This window comes from Vombatus ursinus, unplaced genomic scaffold (assembly GCF_900497805.2).
Source record: "Vombatus ursinus unplaced genomic scaffold, bare-nosed wombat genome assembly UNPS02009173.1, whole genome shotgun sequence".
Lineage (NCBI taxonomy): Eukaryota > Metazoa > Chordata > Mammalia > Diprotodontia > Vombatidae > Vombatus > Vombatus ursinus.
Genome location: NW_020948951.1, coordinates 6899940 through 6916997, shown reverse-complemented (window position 1 = coordinate 6916997; position 17058 = coordinate 6899940). Strand labels below are relative to the sequence as shown.

The window sequence follows — 17058 nt, the reverse complement described above, 5'->3', positions numbered from 1 at the left end:
GTGGGCAGCATTTTTCATCATCAGTCATCTAGTTTAATTCCCAATCATTGCATTGATAAGAGTTCTGAATCTTTCGGAATTGTTTATTTTATAACATTGATGTTAGAGTATGAATTATTCTTCTGGTTCTGCTTGCTTTAACCTGAATCAGTTCATATAAATCTTTCCAGGTTTCTCAGAAACTCTCTCTTCATATGTTATAGTACAATAATATTCCATTATATTAATGTACCATAATTTGTTCAACCATTTCCCAATTCAGGTTCCACCCCCCCCCTTAGTATATAGTTCTTTGCCACTACAAAAAGATCTGTTATAACTATTTTTGTACGTATAGGACCTTTTCTTCTTTTTTTGGGGGGGTTCTTTTTAGGTAAAAACTTAGTAGTGGTGTAGTTATGTCAAAGGGCATGCACAATTTAGTAACTTTGGGTGCATAATTCCTAATTGCTTTCTAGAATAGATGGACCAATTCCCAACTCCACCAAGAGTGCACCAATGTACCTATTTTCCTAAAGCCCCTCACTTTCCTTTTTTGTTACCTTTACCAATCTTATATGTATAGGATGAAACATCAGAACTCTTTTAATTTGCATTTCCCTATTAGTGATTAGTAATGTTTTTTTTAAAAATATGACTATTGATAGCTTGAATTTTTGTCCTTGAAAGCTGCCTGTTCATATTAGTTGACCATTTACCAATTGGGAACCAGCTCTTATTCTTATAAATCTTAATTTATTTCTTATGTGTCTTGGAAATGAGACATTTATCAGAGAAATGCTGTAAATTTTTTTTCTGTTAACTGTTTCCCTTCTTATCTTAGCTGAATTGGATTTGTTTGTACAAAAACTTTTAAAATTTTATATAATTAAAATCATCCATTTTATCTTCCATGATCCTCTCTATTCCTTGTTTATTTATTTATTTAAAAAATTTTTTTTGTGAGGCAATTGGGGTTAAGTGACTTGCCCAAAATCAAACAGCTAGTAAGTGTTACGTGTCTGAGGCTGGATTTGAACTCAGGTCCTCCTGACTCCAGAGCCGGTGCTCTATCCACTACATGACCTTGCTGTCCCCTTCTTGTTTATTTATTAACTTTTCCCCATCTCTAGATCTGAAAAGATAATTTCTTATCTGCTCCTCTAATTGTTTAAAATGTGACCTTTTATAGCTAAGTCTTGTATCCATTTGAAGCTTTCCTTGGTATATAATGTGAGGTGTTGGTCAAAACCTAATTTCTGTCAGGCTGCTGTCCAGTTTTCCCAGCAGTTTTTGTCATAGTTAATCTTTCCTTTAGTTATCTGGAGCCTTTGGGTTTGTTGAACACTAAGCCACTAGGTTCATTTTCTTCTGTATGTTGTATACCAATCTGTTCCACTGATTGATCTCTTTATTTTTAATCAGTACCAAATTGTTTTGATAAATACTTCCTGTAGTACAGTATGAGATTTCTGTTGAGATTCTTGACCTTTTATTGTTTCAAATGAATTTCATTATTTCTTTTTCTAGTTCTAGAAAATAATTCTTTGATCTTTTATGTAGTGCTGAGTAAATAAAACAATTCAGGTAGAATTCTAATTTTTATTATATTGGTTTGGCCTACCCATGAGCAATTAATATTTCTTCATTTATTTGTCTTTTAGTTCTGTAAACAGTGTCTTGTAGTTGTAGTCATAAAGTTCTTTTGTGTATCTTGGTAGGTATACTCCCAAACAGTTCGTGCATTCTGTAGTTATTTTAAATGGAATTTCTCTTCCTATTCCTTCCTGCTGCATTTTATTGGTATTATATGAAAGTGTTGATTATTTGCATGGATATATTTTATACCCTGTCACTTTTTTGAAGATATTAATTCAAGTAATTTTTTGGTTGACTCTCTAGGGTTTTCTAAGTATACTAAAATATCATCCTTAAAAGTGATAATTTTTGTTTATTCATTGACTGTACTTGCTCCCTTAATCTTTTTTTCATGTCATTGCTATAAGTTGCATTTTTAGCAGTATGTCAAATAGAAATAGTGACAATAGACATGTTTGCTTCCCTCCTGATCTTATTGAAAAGTACTCTAATTTAATCCTTCAACATATATGTTGCACTTGGTTTTAGATTTATACTATTTAGCATATTAAGAAAGGTACATTTATTTCCATGTATTCTGATGTTTTTTAAAACAAAAATAGGTGTTATATTTTGTCAAAAGCCTTTTCTGCGTTTATTGATATGATTATATGATTTTTGTTGTTCTTGTTATTAAACTTATGTTTACATTTTTCCTAATATTAAACAAATCCTGTATTTTTGGCATAAATTTAACCTAGTCATACTATATAATCTATGTGATATATTGCTGTAGCTTCTTTGCCAATATTTTATTAAATTTTTTTGATCAATCTTTATTAGAGATATTTGTCTTTAATTTTCCTTCTCTGTTTTGACTCTCTTTAGATAACAAGACCATATTTGTGTCATAGAAGGAATTTGGTAGGATCTCTTCTTTTACTATTTTTACAGTTTGTATAATATGGAATTAATTTTTCTTTGAACATTTGGTAGGATTTGCTTGTGAATCCATCTAGTCCTGTTTTTTCTCTTAAGAATTCATTTATGATTGCCTAGCCAAAAAAAAGAAAAAAACAAAACCAAAAACAAACAAAAAAAGAATTCATTTATAGCTTGCTCAATTTCTTTTTTGAGTTGTTTTTAAAATGTCTGTTCCTTTAATTTAGGTATTTTATAATTATAAATATTCCATTATTTCCTTTAAGTTGTCAGTTTCATTAGTATATAGTTGGGCAAAATAGTTTCTAAAAAATCCGCAGTTTCTTCTTTCTTTGTTGTAAATTCTCCTTTTTCATTTTTTTATAGTGGTAACTTGGTTTTCTTCTTTTATTTCTTAAAATCAAATCAGCTAGCGGCCTTTAGGTGGTGCAATGGATAGAGCACTGGCCCTGAAGTCAGGAGGACCTGAGTTCAAATCTGGCCTCAGACCAAAACACTTGACACTTACTAACTGTGTGACCCTGGGCAAGTCACTTAACCCCAGTTGCCTTAAAAAAAAAATCAAATCAGCTAATGGTTTATCTACTTTTGGCATTTCTCCCTTAAAAACAGCTCTGATTTTAATTGATTAATTAAATGGTTTTTAAATCTAAATTTTATTAGTCTTTTCCTTGATTTTCAAGATTTCTATTTTGGTGTTTAATTGGGATTTTAAATTTTTTTGGTTTTCTAGGTTGTTAGTTGCATGCTTAATTCACCAATCTGTTCTTTCTATCGTTTGTTTATGAAAATCTTTAGAGATATTAATTTTATTTGGCTATATCCTCAAAATTTTGGTATATTGTCTCCTTGTTGTCATTATCTTTGATGAAATTGTCTATCATTTCTATGATTTATGCTTTTACACACCAATTCTTTAGACTTGTTATTTAGTCTCCAATTCATTTTTAATCCTTTCTTCAATGGCTTTTTCCTTAATATAATTTTATTGCAACGTGGCAAATAAAGGAGCTATTTAGTATTATTGCTTTTCTGCTTTTGTTTGTGAGGTTTTAAAATGTCCTAATACGTGGTTAATATTTGTAAAGGTATTCTGTACAGTTTATTCATGTGTGTACTCCTTTCTATTCCCATTCAATAATCATCATCAGTCTATATTTTGAACTTTTCAAAAATTCTATTCAGGTCCTTAATTTCTTTCTTGTTTGTTTTTTGATTAGATTTATCTTGCTCTTAGAGGGTATATTGAGGTCTCCTACAATTATAGTGGTTTTTTTTGGGGGGGGGGAGTGAGACAATTGGGGTTAAGCTAGTTGCCCAAAGGTCACACAGCTAGTAAGTGTCAAGTGTCTGAGGCCAGATTTGAACTCAGGTCCTCCTGAGTTCAGGGCCAGTGCTCTATCCACTGTGCCACCTAGCTGTCCCATTATAGGTTTTTACTGTTTATTTCTCCTTGTAACTTATTTATCTTTTCTTTTAAATATTTAGATACTATGACATTTGGTGCATATATTATATTCTGAAATGAATTCATTGTCTATGGTACCTTTCAATAAAATGTAGTTTCCCTGTTTATCTCTTTCAATTATGTTTTATTTTGGCTACTGCCTTCCTGAAATTATGATTTTCATCCCTACTTTTCTTTTAACTTCAGCTGAGGCATAACAGATTTTGCTCAAACTCCTTATTTTAACTCTGTGTCAGTCTTTATGTTATGTTTCTTGTAAACATCCTGCTGTTGAATTCTTCATTCTAATCTATTCTATCCTTTTACATTTTATGAGTGAGTTTATGCCATTCACATTTTCAATAATGTTTATTAATTATATATTTCTCTTTATCCAAGTCTCATACTTTTGTCCCTCTTTTCTCCCCACACTCTCTTTATTAGTGGTTCTAACTCAGTTTTTTTCTTCTCTCTTTTCTCCTCTTTCCAAGTTTAGGGTTTGTTTTACTTATGACTAATTCCTCCTTGAATCTATTCTCCTTATATTCCCCTTCACTTTTTCTGTTCTCTCCTGTTTTCCTGTTGAATTGAATGCATTTCTACACCAAACTCTGTGTTCCATATGCTTTTAACCAGTTCAGATAAAAGTGAGGTTCACATAATTTCCACTTCCCCCACCTCAATGATTATAAAAACTTCTACTTATGTACCCAGATTATGTATAAGTTTACCCATCCTTCCCTGCCCCCATTTTCCCCTAATGTAGTCTTTCCTCCTTCTTTCCTTTCTTCTTGCAACATCATCAAAATAACAAAACCTCTTGTAGGCCTTCTGTCTCATTTGGCTCTTTCTATCATACCTGATGACATTATGGCTCTGAAGGGACCCTTTGATCATCTCCCTTTTATAACAGTATAAACAGTTTATCTTTACAAAGTCCCTTATGATTGTTCACTTGTTTTTAGCTTTTTGTGTTTCTCTTGATTTCCATGTTTGTATTTCAAAGTTTCTATTCAGCTCTAGTCTTTTCATTAGGAATCTTTGGAAGTCATCTATTTCATTGAAGATCCATTCCCTACCCCCACTCCAGTAAGATTACACTCATTTCTGTTAAGTAAATTGGTTATAGGCCTATAGCTAACTTATTTTTTGTTATTCTTGGTTATAGGCCTATAAGTTTTGCCTTTTGGAATATCAAGTTACATACTCCTTCTCCTTTATAGTAGTAGCTACTAAATCTTGTGCAATTCTGTTTCATTTGTACTTAAATTCTTTATTTCTGGCTTTTTGAAGTATTTTTTTTTAAGGCAATTGGGGTTAAGTGACTTGCCCAGGGTCACACAGCTACTTTTTGAAGTATTTCTTCCTTGATCTGGAAGCTCTGAATTTTGGCAAAGGCATTCCTAAGAGTTTTCATTTTGAAGATTTCTATCAGTAAGTGATTGATGGTTTCTTTCTATTTTCACTCTGCCATCTTGTTCCAATATGTCTGAGGAATTTTCTTTTGTGATATCTTAAACAATGATATAAAACTTCTTCTTCTTCTTCTTCTTCTTCTTCTTCTTCTTCTTCTTTGGTCTTGCCATGAAGGTAGCTCAATGATTTTTAAGTTATCTCCCCTTCATTTATTTTCCAGGTCAGTTGTTTTTGATATGACATACCTCACATTTTCTTCTATTTTTAAAAGTTTTTTTTCTAACTTTGTTTTAATATTTCTTGTTTCCAAACTTCCATTTGATCCATTCTAATTTTTAGAGAGTGTTATTTGAGTAAGATTTTGTATCTCTTATGTTAAACTGTTAATCCTCTTTCCAAGTCTTTCCTCCATTGCTCTAATTTCCTTTCCAATTCTTTCCTCAGTGACTCATTTCATTTATGATATCATCTTAAACTATTTCTTCTAGGAATTCTAATTTGCTTTTATGGGAAAACTGTGTTTTTCTCTGAGGCTTTACTTGTAGGTGTTTTGGAGTTATTCTCTTTTGGGTTTGTATCTTGGGCATCTCTCTCTCTCTCTCTCTCTCTCCCTCCCTCCCTCCCTCCCTCCCTCCCTCCCCATTTTTTATATGTTGAGGCCCTACTCCTTGCCTGCAGCAAGGTTGCAGATCTCTTGAGAGGGCATCTGAAGTAATCTTGCTGAAGCCCTTTCCTTGTGGGGGGATCTGAGACCTAGGTCCCTGTTTCTCTATAGAAGATCTTTTCCTTGGAGGACAGAGCTTTCCTTTATCAGGAAGTCTCCAGGGACTGCTGTAAAGGCCTGTGAGGGACAAAGCCCTTCTTTTGCCCTGGAAGTCCAAGATCTCTCCTTCCCTAGGGATCACACTGAGGCACTTTCTTTCACCCTTCCCTTTCCTCCCAACACATCAAGGTTCCCCCTCCTCCAGGGATCAGACTGAGTTGAAGCCTTTTCTTCCTGGGGGGGGCCTTTATTTTGCCCAGGATTTTGAGGTTGCCCCTCTTCTGGAGATGGAGTTGAGACCCTCTTCTTTAGAGTGACTATGTTGTGGTTCTTTTCTTCCACTAGAGATCCACCAAAGCTCCCTCCCACAGGGATCTGAATCAGAATGACCTGACAAAAAGGCTGAGTTACATGGTAGTTGGTGGTCGGGGTTGAGTCATGTAGTGGTGAAGGGTGGCTGAACCACACTGCTCCCTTCTACTCCACTATCTTGGCTTTGTCTCCTTGTATGCTTTAGAGGGGATTCTTTTTCAGGTATGGATTGATTGGATGGTTATGAGATCCCTTCCAATTCTTAAATGCTATAAAAACTACCATTTGTAATAATGTGAGTGATGTTCCAATCTTTAAGTCCCCTCCTTTTCTACTGAGAGGAGGAAAGTGTATTTTACTTCCTGTTCTCAGAGGCCAAGATTAGTCATTGCAATTAATCTAAATCCACTTGTCTGGCTGTCTTTCTACAAAACTCATTATCAAACTAAATAGAATTCTTGTTTTTTTTTCCACCTTAATAAAATCATATAAGGAAGGCAGTGATCTGAAATGAAAAGTGGAAGAGCAGGTTCCTCTTTACATTGGGAGAGGAAGTTTTTTTCTGGGAGGCTCCTTACAACAATGTAATCACAAGTCAATGTAATCACATTTTTCCTGTCATAATTTTTTAAAAAATGTGATTGGGTTAGATGGTTCTTAAGGTTTATTTCAGCTCTGACATTCTATGTCAGAATGTTAGAAAGTCTCAGACATTTTATTGGCTATATGTATAAGGCTATGTTATATACATATATATATGTATATACATATACATATGATGTATGTCATTGATCCAGCACTTGGCTTCTTTTCCTGTGCTTTCCCCTTTCATTTCCTTGCTTAGAAAATCAAAAAGAATCTTAGGGTTGAGAAAACTAGAGGACCTCAGACCCAAAGAGCCCTTGGCAGTTTGTTGGGAGGGCATCTTCTAAGCTAATATTGATTGGATATAGTATAGCAATTAGACATTAAGCAGAGAATAAAAAGGAACTTCTAACCCTAAGTCAGAGTGAGGTTTCTGACATTGGTGTCATTTCTGACATTCTGTCAATGATGAGCTAGAAGTAGAGGTTAAAAATTGACTTTAAGTTTGTATGCATTTTTTTTTTCACTAAAGGCTGTCACGAACTTGGCTCTTGGGAGGAAGAATAATTTTTGAAGAAGAAATGTCTATTATAGCCAAGGCTCTGAATATTGAGGCATGGGAGAAAAAGCTGTTAAGGGTTTTCCCCTAGTTGTAGCACTTTTGAAAAGTGTTATAGCTAGGTCTCTGCTATATTTTGGCAAAGGCATTTTGCCAAAGAAAAGAGGTAGTGCCCTCTATTCCTCTTATGAAGAAAGGGATAGTGCCTCAACTGAGGACTCCAGCTGAATCTAGAAGCAGAGAGAATCTCATGCTCAGAGTAGCTATCCTTGGTAGTGACCTGCAGAGATGGCAAGACCAGTGAAGCACCATCTAGCATCAGCCACGTAAGACCAGCAGGAAGCTAGAATTGTCAGAGTCTACATACCATGTTTAACATGACCAAGAGAGCCCTAATGGAGAATGGGAATCAGGGCTAACAGGTGCAGTATGATTATATCATTGGCTCTGAAATGTTTTCCCACCTCCCCCTTTGCCAATGCTATTTAAAGCACTGGAAGGGGTGTTAATTTTTTATTGCTCCCTAACCTCTCCCTCCCAAGATAGTGTCAGAGGCAGGGTTTGAACCCGTATCTAACCCAGGTCTAGCAGAGTTCAAAGCCCTGATTTCTAGCTATTGCTTTATGTGGACCCATAGCCCTATAGTGGTAGATTTACAAGTTGCCCCTCTCTACTTATGCCCTGGCCACATGCTTCCCATGTGTACACCCCTCCCTGTGTTCATTCTGGCCACATACATTCCATGAATATGTGTTCATTTGCCTCACTAATGATGTGTGCATTTGTAAGAGAGTGAGCCCCAGGCTTATGGGGGAAATGGTCTAGTGCTACTTCTCTCACTGCTATTTTATCAAATGCTTTTGAGTTGAATTAATTGCTTCCTTGGTCTGACTAGTAAAAGTAAACACATGGGTGGGAGTTTATGAGCTATAATTTGGAATGGATATGGAAACAGAGAGTTAGTAAAGCCTGGGGTGAGCTTGTTTGGGGCATACATGTTGGTTGAAGGGTACTCCCAAGTGGCACAGAAACTTTTTATATTTATTTACTGGCTACGTAAGTCAGAGCAATTTATTTTTTTAAAGTCACAACTCCACTTAATTTAAATGTACTCCAAGATCCAAATTATAGCCAAAATCCACTGGCTCAACAGTAGGAGAAAATGATCTAGATTTTCATAGAACCTCAGAGCTAGAAGTGGCTTCAAGGTTCATTGTGTCCAACTTGTAAGAAGAATCCCTTTTACAACATTCATTCAATTATTCAACATTAAGACCCTACTATGTGCTTGGTACTGGCACTAAAAAGAGGAGGAAAAAAGAAAATTGTTCTTGCTCTCAAGAAGCTTGCATTCTGTTGGGGGAGGTATGACATGTACACAGATAAGTAAATACAAGATAAATTGAGGTGATAGAAAACAATCCCCAACATGAAAGGGGAGGCAGCCCCTCAGTTGAGTCCAGCAGGAATCTAGAGATTCCAGGAGTTGAAGGAGAGGAAGGAGTACATGTCAGGCCAGGGATAGCCCAGGAATGGAAGATGGAAACAGGAATTTGGAGGAAAGCTAGGATGCCAGCTTGGCTGGAATTTAAAATGCCTTAAGGTATGTGAAATCAGCCTGGAAAGGTGGCTTGCATGGAGGACTCTAAATGCCAGCCTCCCAGGTACTGTATAATAGTGTATGAGTAACAGGGAGCCACTAAAGGCTTTTGAGCAGGAGAGTGACAGTGTCAGAAGTGTACTTTCAGATGATTGTTTTAGCATCTGTGTGTATGGTGGATAGATTGGAGAGGGGAGGGACTAGAAGATAGGAGACTAATTAGGGAAGTGATCATTCAGCTTCTGCTAGGTCTCCTGTGATGGAACATTCCAACATTCCAGGTGGGCCATTTTACTTTGGAATACCTTTATTAGGAAGTTAGTAAGCATTTATTAAGTACCTACTATGTGCCAGGCATCAAGAGAAGTACAGGGGATACAAAAAGAGGCAAAAGACTGTCCTTGCCCTCAAGGAGCTCACAATCTAATTGCACAGAAACCTGCCTCTCTGAAAGTCTCTCACGTGACTCCTAGCCCCTAAAAAAAGTGAGGATGTTTGGGCCAAATGTTTCCATGGAGACACCATCTCCTTAAGAACACAAATGGCCAAATGAGTAAGAACCAGCCCTCAACAATCTCCCTTTATCTCTGTATTCTTATTTGACTTATTTCCTATGATTTTTCCTTACAGTTTTTCCTAGGTGTCCTCTGCCAGAGTCTGGAGCTAGTTGCCCTCCAGGTGAAGCCTTTCCAGGATGGGGAGGCCCTTCAGCAGATTGGAGGGGGCAGCTGTTATTAGATAGGTCCAGATAGGTCCTTCTACATTATTTCCTTGACTTATTTCCTTACATCTTCAATTAAAATGGAGGAGGAAAGCAATCCTGCTGACTGGTCAGGCTTTGGAGTACCAGGCAAGAGATACTCAATCAGTATTGATGGAATCTTTGCAGTTCAGGATAGAGGGGGGTGGCGGAAGCTTTGGGGACAGAGGAACCTGGACTATGGGGATTCTGGGTCTGTCAGGTTCAAGGGCCCAGGGCCTGTGGGTAAGGGGAGAACCTTTAGTAAAGCTTTGCCTGGGGCTGGCGCTGGGGTGTGAGTTCAGGCTGCTGAGTATGTAGGGGGATGTGTAGAAGGCAAAGTTGAGAAGGTAGAGCCCTTTGTTGTGTCCCCTAGGACCTACTGCTTGGGGCAGACTCTTTTCTTAGCTACCTCTAGGAGCATCTGGCCTGCTTGGTCTTCGGGGCTATCACAGAGGGTCTTATTCTTGAAGAACATTCTGTCCTGGTTGTTCAAAAGCCAATGGTAGAGACCACATAGCTTCTCGTCACATTTCCAAGGATTTTCTGAGAGATCAAATCCAACCCTCATCTGCCCCATCTTATCCAACAGCCCATCAGGGACTTGTGCCAGCAAATTGTTGGATAGGTCAAGCATATCTAGCTCACCCAAGGTGCTGAAGATGCTGGAAGGCAGGTTGCTTAACTTGTTTCCTTGGAGGAAAAGGTAACACAGGTGTGGTGTAGCAGAAAAGGTGCCCTTGGCCAGAGTCTGGAGCTGGTTGCCCTCCAGGTGAAGCCTTTCCAGGTTGGGGAGGCCCTTCAGCAGACTGGGGGGCAGCTCCAGCAGCATGTTATCAGATAAGTCCAGGATATTCAGGGCAGTAAAGTTGAGGAGCAGATCTGGGGGCAGCCTCTGGAGTTGGTTCGCAGATACATCCAGCCAGTTCAAGGCCACCAACCCCTCTAGCCAGTTTGCCTTAAGAGTCTGTAGTCTGTTTCCTTTCAGCACCAAGGAGTGGAGGGCTGCTGAGTTTCTGAAGAGTCCACTGGGTAACTCAGACAGGGTGTTACCTGTCAGGTCCAGCACCTTCAGGGTGGGTGTGAGTGTCAGGAGCCCAGAGCTCACGTTGTCAATCCTGTTGCCAGCAAGGTGCAATTCCTTGAGATTAGGGAGGCCCTTGAGGGCGTCACTTGAGAGCTGTGAGAGGTTGGTATATTCTATAAAGACAAAAGTAGTATCCACAGGAAGGCCTTTGGGGAAGCTGTCCAGGGGACCACAGGTGGCTGATGTGCCATTGACTGGCAAGGTACAGTTGCAGGCCTTGGGGCACCAAGGAACTCCTTGCCCAAGAGATGGGAAGAGCAGAAGGAATAGCAGCAGTTGCATGGCTAGAGAGCTACCCATGCCACAGGTAGCCAGGCTGTGGACACAAAGAGGTGAATCACTATTTGGATGCTGTGCAGTCTTGTCCAAATCACTTCAGTTCTCTGGACCTCATAAGGTAAGAGAGTAAACCAGATGATCACCTCAGTTTCCTTATAATTCAAAGAACTTTAGCAGTAACTTTCTAATAGTTTTTCCCACCTCCACTGTCTCCCCTTCCAATCAATCCTTTACAACTGCCCCAATTCTCTTCCTTCCGAAAGATCTTGACACTCCTCTGTTAAAAAAAATCTGACATTTAAGGTCCCTCCCCCCAACCTAGAAACATTTTCCCTTTCCAGCCTCATCTTACTTTGTATGTTCTAAAGTTCCTTCCAAAGGATCACAGGATTTAGAGTTAGAAGGGACCATACAAAGCACCTGGAGCAATCCCCTCCCTTTCTGTATGAGGAAATAGGACCCAGGAAGTGAGTGACTTGCTTAAGCCCAAAAGCCAGTTAGTGGCAGAGGGGGGCACTAGAATGGAGGTCCTCTGATTCCAAATCACGAGATAGTTCTAATACATAATACTGCTTCTGACATCCCATGTTCTATGTTCTAACATTCGGAGGCTCTGTCCAATTGTGACATGGTATTTTGTAAAGCCTTTTACAATTCTGACATTCTATGAATATATTAAATTTGAACAATGATTCTATTCAAGAGAGAGCACTCCTATGAGAAGCTCCTTCCTCCAAAAGTCCCTTCCCAGGTTTAATGTTACACATTGTCTCTGTCGTGTTTCTACTCCCTGCCCTCCCCACCACACAACATAATTTGGAGGAAGCTATCACTCTTCTTACCACTGACCTTAGTGTTTTAGCTCATCTTCGGTTCCCTTCAGTCAGAATGTCCTCTCCACATTCCCCCCCAGACTTTCCCTTTCTTTCCAGCCATATTATTCCTGAAGCATCACTTTCTCCGGGAATCCCTCCCTGTTACCCTTTCTCAACTGCTCAGAGTTCTTAGAATTCACAGTACCAAAGCTGAAGGAGACTAATCCAATCCCTTCATTTTACAGGACAGGAAACTGAGGACCAAAGGGGGGAAGTGACTTAAAGTCAATTAGTTAGTCAGTGTCTAAGCCATATGGTCTAGAGGGAGGCACTGGGGTATCCTAGCTAATGGCCCTGTCCCTTACCATCTCCCTAAGAAGCTGGACAGGACCCAGAAACTCCCTTCTTCCCCTTCTCTTGCTCCCTTGTCTCCATTCCCAGCTTTCCTGATTAAGGTCCCCCTCCCACTTCTACCCTTAATTGGGTCCCTCCCTTCTGTCCCACCTCATGGTCTCCTGAATGTGTCCACGTGTGTGTGTGTGTGTGTGTGTGTGTGTGTGTGTGTGTGCATGGGCATGCATGCACACTAGTTGTCTCTACGTTTGTGTGTGTGTGTGTCTGTATTTCTGTCTCATTTGTCTCTGTGCTAAGGCGTGCATTGCCTTGTCTTTTTCTGTATTTGTGTTTTTGCCTTTGTATTTGTGTGTGGCACTATAGGTCTGTTGGTGAGTCAGATGTGTTTATCCTTGTGCGTGCCCCTGTGTCCTTACCTTTGGCCAGGCTCTGAATTATAGGAGAACATAGCGTCTGTCTGTTCAGTTACTGCTCACTGGTTTTTCTTTCTGGAGCCTTCCTGCGGTAGAGACTTTATATAAAGGTAGGTGGGGCAGGAGACAGTGAAGGACGCTGCTGTAGAATCCCTAGCCACCCTGGCATGTTCCAGTTCAGGGCCTCTGTGGTTGCTTGTGAAATCATTGCCCAGATGGGGGGAAGAGAAAGGGGAGGAGACTTCCCAGAATAGGTGTCACCCTTGGGGTTAACCATCAAGATTTCTCCTAGATTTTATCCCTAGTTTGAAGGTCACATGCCCTTTCCTCCCATCCTCTGCAAGGGCATAAATCCAAGTTTCAGGATCCTGGGGACAAAGAGATGGAGGGGTGGTGGTGGAGGAGAAGACCCTAGAACACGAGCACTGGAAGAGTCCATAGAACATAGAACTTCAGCCAATGAGGACCTTAGAACACAGACAGTCATGGCATGGAAGGTTCTTAGAACATATTGCTGAGGGTAGGGGGGGAGGGTGGGGCTTGGAACTGAGAACGGAGAGTGTTAGAGCTGGGGTGGTGGTGGTGGAGGGAGAGAGCCCTTAGAGCAGAGAGTGTCAGTATTGGAAGGACTCTTAGAATAAAGAATGTCTCTGGGGGGGCCCTGAGGGCTCATCTTGCTCAACCCTCCTCATTTGGTAGATGAGACAATGAGCAGAAGCCCAGTGAGGCAAGTGTCTTGCAAAGTTACACATCAGAATTCGCACCGGAACCAGAAGAACCCGGGTCAAGGCTGTGGGTGCAGGGTTCTTTTCTGTTCTTTACTTTGGAGTCTGTCCCATGGGATTTCATCATTGCCATGGGGGCCAGAGCTGTTGGTCACCGAGAAATTGCTGCTTCCTGGTCTCTGTTCCTGGAGAAATAGATGGGCCTCCCCTTCCCATCTGAGGCCCCAACGGATTCCTTCTAGCTAGTCATTTATGTAACCACCTTCTTACCTGGGTGCCCGCCCCCCATACTCCCGTGTCTGAGCCATCAGACAGAGACAATGAGGTGCAGTGTAAAGAACTCTGGCCTAGGAGTCAGGATGCCTGAGATCTGGTGTCTGTTCTACCACGGACTCACTATGTGTCTTTGAATAAGTCACTTTCCCTCTCTGGGACTCAGTTTCCACATTTGTAAAGTGAGGATGTTTGAACTCAATATCCTCTAGGTACCCTTCCAAACTCTTACCATTTTGTGATTATATGATCCTCATACACTGTTGAGAAGGAAGAGGAGGGTGAAGGTGAAGATATCATTTTACAGAGCAGGAAAATGAGGCCCTGAATGGGGGAGGAAGCCTGTGGTTAATCTCCGCGCTCTGTTACTGTTCTGTTCCTTCTCTCTGATTGTTCCACAGGAATGACTTGGTAGTCTAGTCTTCTCTTCAAATGAGCTCAGTGATAATGATGCCCAGTTCTCAGAACATCAGACCCACACCCTTCTTCAGTTTCATATACACATATACACATGGACGTGGAAACATTTAAGACACACATACAGACACAGACACAGACACACACAGGTGGCCCACTGTATTTCAATGAGGAGAGTATCAGAAGACCTTCAGTCCACTCCCAGCCCTGCCATATCTCTGTGTGACTTTGTGACTTGCCCTCTCTGGGACTCAGTTTCCCCCTCTGTAAATTGGAGTTGGGGCGGATAGCTTAAGGAGGTCCCTTCCAGCTCTGACTTCATTATTTGTTCAACAGTTGCTCTTCTGACCTTCTGTGTTCCAAGGTCCCCTCTAGCTAGGATATTCTATGTACCAAGGACCTTTCCAGTTCTGACATTCTATGTTCAATCAATCAACCAGTGTTTATTGAGTGCCTACTATATGCAGACAAAAAGGAAACAGTCCCTGCCCTCAAGGAGCTTACATTCTATAGAAGACAACATGTACAACATATATACATATAAATAAATACAAAGTAAATATTTACAAAGTATGTTTTGACCAGACATGTGATTTCACTGGTGTTAAGGAGGTCCTGGTGAGGGAACTTCCTTGACCAATACCAAAAAAAAAAAAAAAAAAAAAAGAAAGAAAGAAGAAAGGAAAGCATGTTGGCTCTGGAGTCAGACAAACTGGATCCAAATCCCACCACTGATGACATTGGACAGATCATTTCATTTCCCTGGGCCTCGGTTTCCTAATCTACAAAATGAGAGGCGTGGACCATTAGCTTCTCAGGTTCCTTCCAGCTCTGAATCTATGGAACCTGTGAAATGCATACAAAATAAACCCAAGGGAATCTGGGGGATAGGGGAGGCCAGAGCCACTGGGGGAGAGGAGCGTGGTTTCCTGTAGGAAGGTGGCATTCGAGCTGCGATTTGAAGGAAATCTTAGGGATCCTAAGAGGCTGCAGTAAAGAGGGAGGGCATTCCCGGCATGGGGGACTGTCTGTACAAAGGCTCAGAGAGGGGAGGTGAAGCTTCATTTGTGAGGAAGCCTCTCACAAGTTTGACTGGCCCATGATGAAAGGTGAGTGGGAGCCAGGTTTGGGAGGGTTTTAAATGCCAAGAGTTCTAAGGCCTCTCAGATCTGACATTCTGTTTTAAGGCTTCTCCCAGCTCCACCATCCTATGACATAAGGTCCCTCCCAGCTCTGGCTCCATCCACCCCATCCTCGAGTTCCACGTTCACAGAGGGGTGGAAGAAGAACATGGTGCCCTCAGCCTTCCAGTTACCCCAGGATAGGAGCCTGTGTGACTGAGCAGCAGAGTACCCTAGGGCATAGGCACCAACTACCCTTATATCGCTGCTGCCACAGTTAAATAATGATAATAAAAATAGTTTATATTTCGATAGCACTTTATCAACTTCGGACTGATTTCCATCCAACTATCCTGTGAGGTAGGTAGCGTGAGTATTATTATCCTCATTTCACAGGTGAAAAAACTGAAGCTCAGAAGTGACTTGTCCAAGGTCACACAGATGGCAAATCCTGGACCCAAACCCAGGGCCCCTGACTCACAACTCCTTTTCGGTGTGGGCCCCCAGCCACATACCCACAGCCCTGGGATCCACCACATCAGCTAGTCAGGCGGATGAGAGCCAAAGAGAGGGCCCAAGCAGTGGGTGTTGTAAACAGAGTTTTATTTGGGGGTCAGGGGGAGAAGGCTAATTCCAGAGTTAATACAGAGCACAGCTGTTGCATGCATGACCTGCAGGTCAAAGGTGGAAGGTCACAGGTCACGAGAGGATGGGAGGTGTTGGGGGCCCTCTCCCTACCCTGGGACCCTATTTACAGGGGTACATGGCTACTGGCCCTGACCCCCAGGGCCCCCTCCTCTGAGCCACACCAAACCAGAGCCCTTTAGACAGCAATGGCTGCAGTGTCGGGAGCATGGAGTGAGGGGTGAGGGGGAGAAGGGGGAGGCTGGACTGGAATGGGAGAAGTGAAGACCAAAGCTTCTCCCAGAGCTGGCAGGCATACCCCTCTCTTCCCTGAGGGGGTGGGATCCGAACTCAGAACTGCTCCCTTGCAGAGTCTGAGCCATGTCAAGCCTTGACCTCCTGCCAGATACCAGGACCACCTGCTAGATACCTACCATGCGTCCTCAGGCTCTGCCCCTGGTTGGCTAAAAGTCACAAAGATGGCTCCCCGCCCCCACCTGTATCTATGCCCCCTTGTCTGAGACAGCCCCACAAGCACAACATACCAGCAGTGGCCCTCTCCCACTGCCCCCTTCCTCCAAAATGGACATGGGCATGCACACACTCACACACACATATACCTACCCACCGACCCCCACACACATACACACATACGCACACACACACGCACACCCAACTCATAGGACCCCTGGCCGAAGGGAACATTTGGTGGGGGAGGTATACCCGGGGCAAGGGAGGGGAGGCTCTGTCCAGGCCATGGCCCCTGGGCAGGGGGCAATTCCTTGGCCTGTCCCACTGAGCCCAAGATTGTGCAATTCATTAAAAAAAGAAAAAGAAAAAAAATCAATCAGGAGAATGGCAAATAGGAAATTATGGGCCAGTCTCCAGGCATAGGGATCATCGGGTTTAGAGCTGGAAGGGAACGAGACGCCATCTAGTCCAATCTAGTCCCTCATTTTACAGACAAGGACCCTTAGGCCCCAAGAGGTTAGATGACTTGCCCACAGTCACAAAGCTAGTCAGAGGCAGA

The 17058-nt window shown here is 41.4% G+C and overlaps 1 protein-coding gene across 2 annotated transcripts; it reads right to left on the bottom strand.

Moving 5' to 3' along the window:
* Positions 1–9466: 9466 nt before the first annotated feature.
* On the bottom strand, positions 9467–13041 carry LRG1 (leucine rich alpha-2-glycoprotein 1). Of its 2 annotated transcripts, none has more exons than XM_027850992.1 (2): positions 12872–13041; positions 9467–11396 (listed from the first exon to the last, which is right to left on the bottom strand). In XM_027850992.1, the coding sequence occupies exon 2, from the start codon at positions 11305–11307 to the stop codon at positions 10300–10302; it is 1008 nt and encodes a 335-aa protein (XP_027706793.1). In that variant the 5' UTR covers positions 11308–11396; positions 12872–13041; the 3' UTR covers positions 9467–10299. The 2 variants fall into 2 exon arrangements, with proteins under 2 accessions (XP_027706793.1, XP_027706792.1); XM_027850991.1 differs by having other exon boundaries at positions 9467–11323.
* Between the last annotated feature and the right edge of the window lie 4017 nt (positions 13042–17058).